We start from the raw sequence: 14658 nt of genomic DNA on the forward strand, positions 1-14658 counted from the left end.
CTCAAAGAGTAATGTTGCATATACCGTTATGACCGTGATTTTATGTAATGTAGAGGATATGTTAAATTCTGTTATTGGTGATACATATTCATTCCTCTTCTTGTAGATTTATGAGAGATATAAAATGTAGGTTCACTTAGCGGTAATGATTATACAGTAGATGGAATTGCTGAGACATTATGTTTTCTCATACAAAACATGAAGCGAATGGGAGGTTTATTTTAACATTAAGTAAAATACATTTTTAGATCACAGGAAGATGGGCATGTGTTAATTTTTTTTTTTTCCTTTTGGCTGTGCCACGGGGCATGTGGGATCTTAGTTCCCCAACCAGAGAATCGAACCTGCGCCCCCTGCATTGGAAGCATGGAGTCTTAACCACTGGACTGCCAGGGAAGTCCCAGGCCTATGTTAATTTTGTCAGCTTTTTTTTTTTTTTTTTTTTTTTTTTTTATAGTGCCAGTTGGTTATTGACCAGTCCTATTGTAGAAACAAATAGAGGGAGGGATGGTGAATTTCAGAATAGTTGGTACTAAAAAATGGCCAAATTCTTGATAGTACAATCACAGTACTTATTCCTTTAAAGTGTTCTTTGTTAATGTTATTTTTGAAAGGTAAACTTGTTTTTAGTGGCTTTCAGTGAAGTTACTTTGTGTTGTTGACAGATTCGCACAGAATTATTAAAAAAACAACAACAGTGATCCAAGCAGTTGAATTGAAGGCATTCTGGGAAACCTGCTGTTTATTGTGAAAATCATCTTTGATCTTGAAATTAAAAGTAAAGCTGGAAAGGAATTTACAAACGAGAAAAAAAAGAAGTTTGGGATCGGACTCACAGGATCTGGGCTTGGAAATGCCTCAGGTAAGGTGCAGAGTTTTATATTTTCCCACTGCAGTTGGTTCAGTAAGTTCTCTGAATCTTAACACAACTTGCTATACTATCTCTTAAAGACATTTTGCTTCTGATCTCAACTGGTTTTGAATACATGTCCTTCCTTTGCTATAGCTTTGAAATTTAGCAAGGTTGACACAGGGAACAATGTGAAGAAAAAGGTGGTTAGAAGGTAGCAGAGGGTGCTGGCTTTTATGGGGGCTAAACCAACTCCCCTGAAAATTAATCTGCCACAGAAAGCCCATTTCCATCCCCTCTATCTTCTTCTAGTTTCCCAGTTGTTCCTTTCCCTTCATGCCCATTGAATTCAGTTAGGAGGAAATGGTGAGGGACTTCAGCCTTTCTCTCTTTCACACGCGCGCACACACACACACACACACACACACACACATATACATATATACCTCTACCTCCCACAGAACGTGTCTAAGGATGACTGTATCTATTTTTGAACTGAGCAATTCAAAATAGTTACCATAATATAAATATATTATGGTAACTATTTTGAATTGCTCAGTTCTGGTTTGAGGCAATCACTGGAACAATAAATGAAGTCCTGTTAGTCCCTATTCTGCATATCCAAACTTCTCCCCTTCCCCCTCCAGTGGTTAGGTCTTATCCCTCCCCTTTTTATGCTGGGGAGAAACCTAGAAATAATGAAAGGGCAGGGACTCTAAGGTGGCTTTATGTGGGGCCAGGCAGAACTGTGCCTCGAGCTCGGGAAATCAGCAACTTGCCGAGATGGTCCAGTGATTTGGAGGCAGGCAGCAGAGGCAAAGAAAGGGGGTTTGCTAGCTGGTAGTAAAAAGACCGGTGGCCTCCCTCCACCCCAACCACTATACCAAGTGGACTGCAGATACCCATTTTGAGTTCTTTCCCATTCAAAGTTTCATTCGCTATTTATTGAATACTTGAATTTAGGTCTATAAAACACTTACTTTGAGCTTGCAACCTGGCAAGCTTGCAGAAAATTAGAGAAAGAAAAGAATGGGATGGGAAGTACCCATGAAGGAAAACATGGTGAAAGAGTGTGTGAAAAGGGGTCAGTCTGTGGTAGGTAGAAGGTATATGAATAGAGAAATATAAGCAAGTAGACTAATATAATTTTTAAAGTTTTGCCAGAAACTTGCAAGAGAAGAACAAAAAGGCAGACAGGGAATTTGTATTCTTTCCCATCTTCTTCTTTTATCCAAGTTAGATTTCAAAGTGAGGACTTAGACTTGTTTGGGTCACTTTAGTAGTCCTAGCCCAAACTTCACTCTGAAGTAATTTGTTTAGACCTTGAAATGGTAAAGGGGGGATGAAGAGAAAAGAAGGAGCATCAACTCTGGGTGCCGAGTCTTTTTTTCTCCCTTTCTTATTTATCATAGAAATTGTACCCTTCTCAGGGATCAGGATTAAGGCTACTGAGTTCATGCCCCAGTTACTGGCCTCACTCAGCAGATTTTTTGATACTTGGCTGATCCTGTCTCCATCACGTTCCTGGAGGCATTTGTTGGACTAGAGATGCCCAAATGGTCTTCCACTTGTTTTGGGAAATAAGACATTGAACTCATTTAGGAGTATAGAGACTGTCTTGCTATCTCATTTAGGAGTATAGAGACTGTCTTGCTACCTCTGCAGACCCCAAGAAATGGCAGGGGATTCTCCACTTTCTGGAGTTAGAACAGCGAGTGTTGTTAGAGATGGATTTGAAGAAATGTTACATAGCTAATAAATAAAAGTACTCATTAGGTACTACATGCTGACTCTGGTGGCTAAATAAGCTTTAGTTTTTAGAAGTTAGGTATAATTAACAATTTCCAGTCTATTCCTTTTCCAATGTTTGATGCATCTTAGTTATTTTCCTAATATAAGTCCATAGTTTAATGTTAGTTAGATATTTCAAATGTACTAAAATTAAAAAGCAGGAAAAAATACAAAATAGTTTTGAAGATAATTATTTAGTAGGTGTGGGGGTGGGGCTTGTGTGTAATAAACTGGTCTCGAAGCAGTCATTAACTTTCCAAAATTAAAATCACTCTGTTGTAGCCTAGTGTAAGCGGAATGGATCCGCCTTTTGGGGATGCCTTTCGAAGCCACACCTTTTCAGAACAGACTCTGATGAGCACAGATCTCTTAGCAAACAGTTCAGATCCAGATTTCATGTATGAACTGGTAAGTAACATTTTCTTGGATTCTGCTTTAATCGATTTGAGGTAAAGGTGTTGTATACTTTTTTTATTTATAAATGTCTAAAAAGAAAAAATGATGTAATCAGGCCAAATTTTATTCTTGTCACTGTCAGTCTGGTATTTTAGAAAGGTGTGTGAACCCATTGAAAATAGTGAGAGGAAAGGTTATCTAAATATCCTTAAGTTTAGTTTTTGACGATGAAGATAGAAGCCGTCTTTTTAATATGCCTAACTGCTAAAGGACTTTGCAGCTGGGATATTTAGGAATGATAACATTGAGCAAGGCAGATGACACAGAGAATGTGAGACAAAGGTAGCAATTCCAAGCAACATCTGAATATACTAATCATTTATTCTCGAGGTAAATAGACACTTAAGATTCTTAAGAAAAAGACTTTAAGAATAATTTAAATTACATGCAACTTAAGAAACACGGAGGTATATAAAAACTGGAAAACTAACACAAATCTGTTAATTTGCTAAAAATTATTGAGTTGTACACTAAAGAGAGGTGAATTTTGTGGTATGTAAACTATACTTCAGTAAAGCTGTTAAAACACACAGAGACATACATGCAACCAAAAAAAAAAAAAAAAAAAAAACCAAAACCCCACAAACAAATGGAGAAATCAAAACAGAACAAAAACAAACTGGAAAACTGAAAATTTCCTCATTTTCTTCCTGAGCCTCCACCCACCAAACCTTTTCCCCAGAGATAATTACCACTAACAGAGTTTTTCTATGCATATATAAATATATGAATATTTAAAATTGGATGACATATCATTGATACGGTATTCTGTAACTTAACTCTTTTTAACATAAAAACGTGGTAAGTGGCCTTTCATCCTAGTACATTAGAGCTTAACTGCATTCCTTTTAATGGCTGCATAGTCTTACTGACATTTAAAAAATCATCTCTCTACTCATGAGGAATATCATACTCATGAGGAGTTAAAGTACTTTCCCATGCCCAAGAGTTGTTACCAGGTCTTACCAAAGATCTTATCTTTCTGTGGCTGAGTTGCACCTCTCTTTGGATTGCTCTTCACCTCTATGTTTAAATTCTCACTTAAGAAGACATATTCTGTGATGAAGGTAAGGCCTTCGTTATTTGCTTTATAACTGAAGCTTGTTTCTGAGAAGGTCCCAAAATCCTTCTAAGTTAAAGATCAGGAAATGTAAACTTTTTTTCGGGAAGAGTGTTTACAGTGAAGTTCAAGAGCCCTTGAACCATACCTAAGTTTCTCAGGGGACATATTTTCCCTTTTTTTTTTTTCCTTGCCCGAGGAAATGATATTAAATGGAATGGTAGAGTGTCATGTAAGTAGTCTTTATCGTAAAAGCAGACCAGAGGTTGAGTACTGATTTATCAATTTGATACATGAAAGTGAGTATGGAGGTAAATAACTCTTTCCTCAATTACGGTATGTGATTTTTTTTTTTTTTTTAAACCTTTCTCAGGATAGAGAGATGAACTACCAGCAAAATCCTAGAGACAACTTCCTTTCTTTGGAGGACTGCAAAGACATTGAAAATCTGGAGTCTTTCACAGATGTCCTGGATAACGAGGGTGCTTTAACCTCAAACTGGGAACAGTGGGATACATACTGTGAAGACTTAACGAAGTACACCAAACTAACCAGCTGTGACATCTGGGGAACAAAAGAAGTGGATTACTTGGGTCTTGATGACTTTTCTAGCCCTTACCAAGATGAAGAGGTCATAAGTAAAACTCCAACTTTGGCCCAGCTTAATAGTGAGGACTCTCAGTCTGTTTCTGATTCCCTTTATTACCCTGATTCACTTTTCAGTGTCAAACAAAATCCCTTGCCCTCATCATTCCCTGGTAAAAAGATCACAAGCAGAGCAGCTGCTCCTGTGTGTTCTTCTAAGACTCTTCAGGCTGAGGTCCCTTTGTCAGACTGTGTCCAAAAAGCAAGTAAACCCACTTCAAGCACACAAATCATGGTGAAGACCAACATGTATCATAATGAAAAAGTGAACTTTCATGTTGAATGTAAAGACTATGTGAAAAAGGCAAAGGTAAAGATCAACCCAGTGCAGCAGAGCCGGCCTCTATTGAGCCAGGTTCATGCAGATTCAGCAAAGGAGAACACCTGCTACTGTGGAGCCGTAGCCAAAAGACCAGAGAAAAAAGGGACGGAGCCTCTGCAGGGCCATGCCACTCCAGCTTTGCCTTTTAAAGAAACCCAGGAACTATTACTCAGTCCCCTGCCCCAGGAGGGGCCTGTGTCGATTGCAGCAGGAGAGAGTAGCAGCCTTTCTGCCAGCACATCGGTCTCAGATTCATCCCAGAAAAAAGAAGAGCACAATTATTCCCTTTTTGTGTCCGACAACTTGGGTGAACAGCCAACCAAATGCAGTCCTGAAGAAGACGAGGAGGACGAGGAAGATGTTGACGATGAGGACCATGATGAAGGATTTGGCAGCGAGCACGAACTTTCTGAAAACGAGGAAGAGGAAGAAGAGGAAGAGGATTATGAAGATGACAAGGATGATGACATCAGTGACACTTTCTCTGAACCAGGTATTGTAGTGCTTGGAGGCTTACTGAATTGACTTTTTGCTACTCTCTTGAAATAGAAAGTTTTGCTGTGGATGCTTTCTTTGTCTTAGTCTGGGGATTAAATGACTTAGTATCTTGACTTGGATATGTAATTGCTTTTATCTATTCAAACAGCTCTAAAATAATCACTCTTGCTCATGTGTAGTTCATATGCTGATTCCTCGAGGGCTTCTTCTTAATTTATCTTATGTTAAGTGATCTGTCACTCTCTTGAGCAGCTGTGCAAAGATGCCAAAATTGATTGGTTTAAAAAATATTCCTATTTCTGCACGTGTCCCTCTGTTATAATTGAGGTGTGTTTGGAGTCCCTAGAATGGTGAACCAAGCAATGATGGTTTATATTACTCATCCCTAATAACCAACAAAGCCTACTTAATGAATAATGTAAAAGAGAGCTTTTTCTTTGTGTCTGCTGCATCTTTCATTTGCACAGTATTTTTCCACTGAAGAAAAATACATGCTATAATTTAATGAGCATGAAGGAGTCTCTGCTCTATTTATATACAGTGCATATAAAAAAAAGGGAGAAAGAAAATGAAACCTGTGGGGAACTGGTTCACTTCAGCATGTGCATGGTTGGGCTCTTGCCACTGTTGGCTTGTGCAGTTTATTTATGAAAATGGTGTTGCCAAGTGGCACACAGTTAAATGCACAAAGAAGTGAAGATCTTCACATTTAAGCGAAAGTTATTTTCTTCAAAAATAATGTTGGTACTATAACTTCTACATAAAAGACCAAGTTATTAAGAAAAATATAAATTGTCAAAGAGAGCCCTTTCATTGTTGGGATTTTGGGCAGTATAAACATTGGTATTTAATTTTCAGAAAGGTTTTTCAGCCATAGTAGCTATATTGTAGCCAGTGAAGCATATTATTGCCCAGAGACTTTCCTCTTAGTGAAATCTTTCTATTGCACAAATGATTTATGCATTTGATACAATTAAGTTGTTTGACTTGAGTGGATTTTCAAGTAAGGAAAAGGTGGAGGAAAAGGGTTTATGCCTTTTCTTTGGTTTACTTTAGCACTCAGTATAGTCTAGACAGAACAATTGTCTTTTCTACTTAGCAGGAAAACTTTTCTCTCAACAAGTTAATGAAATCTGCTTTGAGGTGTTTCAAACTATCTTTGCAGTTAGCAGTAAGTTATATAGCTCCCTCCCACAGGGAGACCAGAGTGCTCTCCATGAGTGGTCCTTAAAACCTGACCGGTCAGTCCTGTTGTTTTGAGTCCCATATTTAGAATTAGGGTAGGAGGGAAGGTAAGGGTTGAGACAAGGAGTGATAACTAGGGTGATAACTAGGAAGTGGAAAGTGTGGGGAAGAAAATGCCTTTACCAGCTGGTGCTAAAAGGAATATATAAATCTGAGGGAGTCGGTAAATCCCACTATCACCAAGCAAGGCAGGCGAGGACTATACTGTTTATTCCACTTCTGGTTGTAGTTTTGCTTTTCTTTGACTTTTTTTTTTGGTGGGATCTTAGTTCCCTGACCACGGATTGAATCTGGGCCTCGACAATGAGAGCGTGGAGTCCTAACCACTGGATTGCCAGGGAATTCCTGCTTTTCCTTGACTTTTAACTCCAGTTTAAGTTCATCCTTGATCTTTAGACTTGATTTCACGTGGATAAATGTGTTGAGAGATGAGTAGGTCCATGAAGAGAAACCACTTGATAAGTTGACCCTCATTTCCATTTTCTCAGCCTTTTGACTCTCGTCGGGGGTGGGGGGGAGAGCCCTGATTTGTGAGTTTGTTGGTGTTAAGCAACCAACAGTGCTTTAAACAGAGATGTGTTAGCTGGCATTTGGCAGGGTGAAGCCCTCCTCTTGGCACTATTTAACAATGCTAAATGTTTGGATGGCATTTAATTCACTCACTTCCAGTTGACTTGAAGTAAAACCTCTTTGGTTAGTATTACTTGGACACTTCTCACAAATGTCAACGAATGACATGCTTTATCCACAAATCAATGATATTTTATGGTATTTTGGGGGCTTATTCACATTTGCTAATGAAAATTTCCCTTCTTCTTGGAAGAAAGAGCTAAACAAGTGACTTTAAGAATACAAATGTGAGTTATTGGTGAGAGGCAAGAAGAAATTCTTTGAAGCAGAAAAGTGGGATAGTTATAGTTTCTTCAGAGTGCTAGTTTTAGAGTGGGTTGATTGGTTTAATTTGCAGCAGTTTACAAAGGCCCTTTTGTGATGACTAGCTCCCTTGATGCTGTTTCTTGGCAGTTGGCTACGACAGTGCCTGAGCCTACAAAGCTCCAGGAAAGGTGTAAAATGGAGTTTCAGTCTCTACTCTGGACTTGCTCCCAAGTTTTAATAGAGCCTATTCTGTGGACAGGCTACAACTGTTTGGGGTCATGGAATTACATGGTTGTAAGGCTAAGAATTAGGCCCCCAGAATGAGAGTTTATTTTGTAATCCCTACTAAGGATTTTCATGATTGACTTTACCAGCTTAATGGTAGTAATCTGCACTAACCAAAGATGTGTGATCAGAATTTTAGGCCTTTTTGACTATGTTTTGGTAACTGTGTCAGAAAGGAATGAGTTAGATCAATATGGTGATCCAGCAAATGAAAAGAAAATGGAAAAGGCTCCATGGGAAATGTTACATTAAACAAATCATTTGTTTAAAAAAAATTGTGGGGAGGTGCCTAATTTTGTGTTAGGCACTGTGTGTACTAGATTTTTGGCTATGCAGAGATGAACAAAACAGACATGATCCTTATCTTCATGCAACTTAGAGTTGAGTGGGTTTATTTACTGTCATGATTTCTCGGTCTTCTGATCTTCTGTGTACTGTGACTTGGCAAGAGAAAGATTCAGGACAAGAGTTTCTTAAAATTTATTTGACCACAGAACCCACTCGGGATTGAAGATATATTTTATAGTAATAGTGTTCCTCAGAACACACTTCGAGAAATATTTAATCACCTTAAATGCAAGACTGGTGATCTGGGAATATAATTTTCCTGCATTCTACTTGATCACAGTAGTCTCTGTATTGAAAGGCAGATGATTTTAACAAATCCATTGTGTGTGTGTGTGTGTGTGTGTGTTATTGTGAGTTCATGGTGTATGCTATTAGAAAATACTAAAATATTAGGTCAAAGAAAACCGATAACCCTTAAATACTTTTTTTGGGAAAGTGCTGAACATATGTAAGTAAATAAAACTGGTTATTAATTTGGGTGGGAGAGAAGAAATCAAAATCCTAATGACTCTTTGGATTTAACATGGAATATATGTGGGGAAAAAAATCTGTTTAGACCATTTAACTAGGTAGGGTAGGCACAGGCAAAGCGGGAAGTCCATTTGGAGCTGGAGTCATGGGGCCTGAGCCAGTCCCAGCTCTGCCAAATCACTTAAACCCTCCATGAGCATGTTTCTTTTTGTAAATAGGGTTAATAACCTCTTCCTACCCAGTTCTTAGAAGCCTCAAATGAAACATCTGTGAGTGAAATAACGTGAGTACGTTAAATGAGAGAGACAGTGTTTTGCCAGAAATCTAGGCCACCTGAGGGAGCATATCAAATAAAGTGTCAGGGGATGGGTTGCCTGAGGAAGCTGTATGTGAAAATGTTTCCCTTATACTTTGGGCTGGGGTAGACTTAAATGTGGGACGCCAGTTCTTGACATTCATAGGAAGATGGGAGTGTTTGGGTTGGTGCTGCCTGTATTGAGGTGTTCCCAGCCATACTAGGGTCGTCTTTGTGAGCCAGTAATTTTAGCTTGGCCTCATGGAGCAAAGGCCTTTTTAAAAAGGCCATTTCTGGCAGAAGCATGTAGCCCTTGCACCTTTTCCAAAGCTAGGTTGATAACTGGAATAAGATAAAATCCTTTAAAGTGATACATTAACACGAGTAAAGAAAAAATTATTTATGTATCTAACAGAATTTTCAAAAATCAGATTTCTGAAAATGATTGTGTCACTTAACTTGTGCCTCATTTCTTTTTTATTTATTTAGTTATTTAAATTTTATTTTTGGTTGCGTTGGGTCTTTGTTACTGCACGCAGGCTTTTCTTTAGTTGCGGCGAGCAGGGGCTACTCTTCGTTGTGGTGCGCGGGCTTCTCAGGCGGTGGCTTCTCTTGTTGTGGAGCACGGGCTCTGGGTGCGTGGGCTCAGTAGTTGCAGCATGCGGGCTCTAGGGTGCACGGGCTTCAGTAGTTGTGGCACGCAGGCTCAGTAGTTGTGGCTTGCGGGCTTAGTTGCTCCGCGGCATGTGGGATCTTCCTGGACCAGGGGTCAAACCCATGTCCCCTGCATTGGCAGGAGGATTCTCAACCACTGCGCCACCAGGGAAGCCTGTGCCTCATTTCTTAAGAAGAACTAAGGTTTTCTGTCACACTGCTTGCCATGTTGTTGTTTTGTTTGTTTGTGTTTTTTTACTTTGTTTTAAAGTACTACATGAGCATTATAATGCTGTTAAGCCAGCAGTGCTACAAAAGCTTGTCTTTACTGTTGCCTCGAAATCATTCTGCTCTCTGAATTGATTCTTTTTTCAAAGGTCATGTTTATCGAGGCATAACAGTAAAATTCACCCCTCTTTAAGTGTACACTTCTTTGAGTTTTGACGAATGCACATAATCATGAAACCACCACCACCACAATCAAGGTACGGAACAGTTTGATCACCCCCCAGATTTCCCTCCCGTTCCTTTATAGTCAGCCTCTCCCTCCACCCCCAACTCCTGGCAACCACTTTGTCCCTGTACTTTTGCCTTTCCCACAATGTCAAATAAATAGAATCATGTTCCTAATTAATTCTTGTTTTTTTTTTTTTAATTTATTTATTTATTTATGGCTGTGTTGGGTCTTCGTCTCTGTGCGAGGGCCTCCCCTAGCTGCGGCAAGCGGGGGCCACTCCTCATCGCAGTGCGCGGGCCTCTCACTATCGCGGCCACTCTTGTTGTGGAGCACAGGCTCCAGACGCGCAGGCTCAGCAATTGTGGCTCACGGGCCCAGTTGCTCCGCGGCATGTGGGATCTTCCCAGACCAGGGCTCGAACCCGTGTCCCCTGCATTGGCAGGCGGACTCTCAACCACTGCACCACCAGGGAAGCCCCCTAATTAATTCTTAATGTGAAGAAAACCTGGTAAAATTCTAAAATTCTATTTTATTTCCAAAATGTGCAGATGTCATCACTTTCTTAGTGTCAGTTCCAGAGGAGTCATGTTTTTAGGAGGGAAAGTGGTCATTTTGCTTGGCCATCGCCATCCAGTTTTTCCTTGCTACCTTAGGTTTAGGGCTGTACACACCCCGTGCACAGCCCATCTCCATTGCCCCATGTACCTAGTACTAATTAGGTGGAGTACCTCTAAGATGGGCATGCTCTGAGGGTATTTTAGATGTATAGGTTATTCTGTATTGGGTCTGACCAGTAGTTCTAGCAGCTCAGAATTAAGTATTTACTGAAACTTCCTATTAGTAGGGAAAATAACTTCTTAAAAAGTGAAGTAAATGCAAATTGCTTCCAATAAAATATTAGTTAGAAATAGGCATATAAGTTTTTATTTGAATAGCCTGTGTGAGAGCTGTCATTTTTGTACTTTTACAAAAAGGGTATTGTGGGAAGTAGGAAGAAGACCACTGCTGCCTCACGGAATTCTGCCTCATAGGATACCATCCCAGAAATGCACACAGCTTTCTGTCTGGGGATGTTTCAGATGCATAAATATTAGATGGAAGACATTAAAAATAATTGTATAGTGTCTAAGTACCGTTAACTAATGGTACTTTTAACATTCCTGTGGCTATATTTCTTTTTTTTTTAATTGAAATATAGTTGATTTATACAGTGTTGTGTTAGTTTCTGGTGTACAGCAAAGTGATTCAGTTATACATACATATATTCTTTTTCATTATAGGTTATTACAAGATATTGTATATAGTTCCTTGTGCTATACAGTAGGACCTTGTTGTTTATCTGTTTTATATATAGTAGTTTGTATCTGCTAATCCCAAGCTCCTAATTTATCCCTCCCCCCACGTTCCCCTTTGGTAAGCATAGGTTTGTTTTCTATGTCTGTGAGTCTGCTTCTATTTTATAAATAACTTCATTTGTATCATATTTTAGACTCCACATATAAGTGATATCATATGATACTTATTTTTCTTTCTCTGTCTGATTTCACTTAATATGATAATCTCTAGGTCCATCCATGTTGTTGCAAATGGCATTATTTCATTCTTTTTTATGGCTGAGTAGTATTCTGTTTGTGTGTGTGTGTGTGTGTGTTTATGTATGTGTGTGTGTATATATATATATACACACATACACATATACACCACATTTTCTTTATCCATTCATCTGTCCATGGACATTTAGGTTGCTTCCAAGTCTTGGCTGTTGTAAATAGTGCTGCTGTGAACATTGGGGTGCATGTGTATTTTTGTTTTTGTTTTTGTTTTTTTTTACATCTTTATTGGAGTATAATTGCTTTACAGTGGTGTGTTAGTTTCTGCTTTATAACAAAGTGAATCAGTTATACATATACATATGTTCCCATATCTCTTCCCTCTTGCATCTCCCTCCCTCCCACCCTCCCTTTCCCCCCCCCAGGTGGTCACAAAGCACCAAGCTGATCTCCCTGTGTTATGTGACTGCTTCCCACTAGCTATCTATTTTACATCTGGTAGTGTGTATATGTCCATGCCACTCTCTCACCCTGTCACATCTTACCCTTCCCCCTCCCCATATCCTCAAGTCCATTCACTAGTAGGTCTGTGTCTTTATTCCCGTCTTGCCACTAGGTTCTTCATGACCTTTTTTTTTTCCTTAGATTCCATATATATGCGTTAGCATGCTGTATTTGTTTTTCTCTTTCTGACTTACTTCACTCTGCATGACGGACTCTAACTCCATCCACCTCACTACAAATACCTCCATTTCGTTTCTTTTTATGGCTGAGTAATATTCCATTGTATATATGTGCCACATCTTCTTTATCCATTCATCCGATGATGGACACTTAGGTTGCTTCCATGTCCTGGCTATTGTAAATAGAGCTGCAATGAACATTTTGGTACATGACTCTTTTTGAATTAGCGTTTCCTCCGGGTATATGCCCAGGAGTGGGATTGCTGGATCCTATGGCAACTCTGTATTTAGCTTTTTAAGGAACCTCCATACTGTTCTCCATAGTGGCTGCACCAATTTACATTCCCACCAACAGTGTAGGAGGGTTCCCTTTTCTCCACACCCTCTCCAGTATTTATTGTTTGTGGACTTTTTTTTTTTTTTTTTTTTTTTTGTTTGTGGACTTTTTAATGATGGCCATTGTGACTGGTGCGAGGTGATTACCTCATTGTGGTTTTGATTTGCATTTCTCTGATAATTAGTGATATTGAGCATCTTTTCATGTGCCTGTTGGCCATCTGTATGTTTTCTTTGGAGAAATGTCTATTTAGGTCTTCTGCCCACTTTTTGATTGGGTTGTTTGTTTTCCTGTGGCTATATTTCATTATTCTCTCAATCTTATGTGAAGATACAAAAGAAGTGTCATATACTAACCAAGGAGAAACCTAAGGAAGATAAACAGTGTAGTTATCTCTGTTTATTAATCTCTAAATATTTTGAATTGAGAGATTTCTACATTAAAAGTTATTTTATAGATTTGGTTTATTATCTTTGACATGTTAATACTGTTTTTTGATGAAAGGAAATGTGTCAGGTGGTAAATAGAGGGGATCTTTTTGTTTGTCCTGATTGGTTTATTGAAATTTATGGAACTTAAAAAATTCGGGGGGGGGGTGCTTTCTTTTTTTAAGGCTATGAAAATGATTCTGTGGAAGACTTGAAGGAGATGACTTCAATTACCTCTCGGAAGAGAGGTAAAAGAAGGTACTTCTGGGAGTATAGTGAACAACTCACACCATCACAGCAAGAGAGGATGCTAAGGCCATCTGAATGGAACAGAGATACCTTGCCAAGTAACATGTATCAGAAGAATGGCTTACATCATGGTAAGAGGGGATTGTGATCATATAGGTTCCCTCCCTCCCTCCCTTCCTTTCTCTTGTTATTGAAATATAGTTGATGTACAATATTATATCAGTTTCAGGTGTATTACATAGTGATCTGACATTTGCATACACCATGATCACCATGATAAGTCTCGGTAACCGTCAGTCCTGGATATTTCATGTCACTTTTAAATAGAGATAGTAAACCATAATGCTTAATCATTATACATTATATGTAGGTATTCAACCCTTCCTAGCAAATTGGAGAGTAGAACAGTAGAGCTGCTGTATTTGCTATGACTGCTCTTCATTCACAAATAGCTCTTACCAGTATTGAGAGCCATCACCTAAACAGGGAGGAAAGCTTGTGTAAAAATGATTTCTAGTCACTTCTTGTTCTATATATCCTACCCAGGAAATGACCCAACAGCCTGCTGATTCCTGACCTGTCACAGTTGCCATAAGCAAGAAGGGTTGGGAAAGAAGAGTATGGGCTCTAGCATCTCTGTCTTTCATTTTTGTCCAATCTCCAGGCCTAAATGTAAACAGGGAGATTGGAATCAAAACGGTGGTGGAGAGAAAAGAGGAGGGAAAGGAAAAGAAAGGAAGAACAATTGTGGAGAAAAGGAATGGAGCAGGAAGAATTGAATAGTAAGAGTCAGGAGAAGCTTATAATCTTAGGTAGGCCAGGTTTTGAACTGTGAACCCAGGAGGAAGTAATTGAGTAGAATTTCTTCCACAGATGTTTTTACCTTAATCCAAAGTCTGTACTGAGAAGGTGGGGGGGCACTAGTAGGCTGGAGCTCAGTAAACAGTTTAGTAGTCGCTCATGCTACAGATATAAGTTGCTAAGCATTTTTGACACAGAAGTTGTATCAGAAGTATATTTGTGCCTCATTTTCCCTTTCCGCTGGCACCCAGGTCTGTACTCTATTATCTTTCAGTGAATAAAGGCCTAATTTTTGACTTCAGATCAATTTTCTACCAGAAATGAAAAGATGAGTCCAACAAATAGGTACAGGTAGCA

At 39.1% G+C, this 14658-nt stretch overlaps 1 protein-coding gene across 4 annotated transcripts in view; it reads left to right on the forward strand.

The window, feature by feature from the left end:
• The window catches only part of CREBRF (CREB3 regulatory factor), a 57390-nt gene that overhangs the window by 24853 nt on the left and 17879 nt on the right, over positions 1 to 14658 (forward strand). For 3 of the 4 annotated variants that reach the window (XM_068536371.1, XM_068536372.1, XM_068536373.1), the window contains exons 2-5: positions 666 to 862; positions 2924 to 3049; positions 4531 to 5617; positions 13437 to 13631. In XM_068536371.1, the coding sequence (XP_068392472.1) occupies positions 854 to 862; positions 2924 to 3049; positions 4531 to 5617; positions 13437 to 13631 (1417 nt within the window). In that variant the 5' untranslated portion in view covers positions 666 to 853. Of the gene's footprint in view, positions 1 to 665; positions 863 to 2923; positions 3050 to 4530; positions 5650 to 13436; positions 13632 to 14658 lie in introns of those variants that run through there. The other variant, XM_068536374.1, reaches the window with a different exon arrangement.

Source organism: Eschrichtius robustus, chromosome 2, assembly GCF_028021215.1.
Source record: "Eschrichtius robustus isolate mEscRob2 chromosome 2, mEscRob2.pri, whole genome shotgun sequence".
Lineage (NCBI taxonomy): Eukaryota > Metazoa > Chordata > Mammalia > Artiodactyla > Eschrichtiidae > Eschrichtius > Eschrichtius robustus.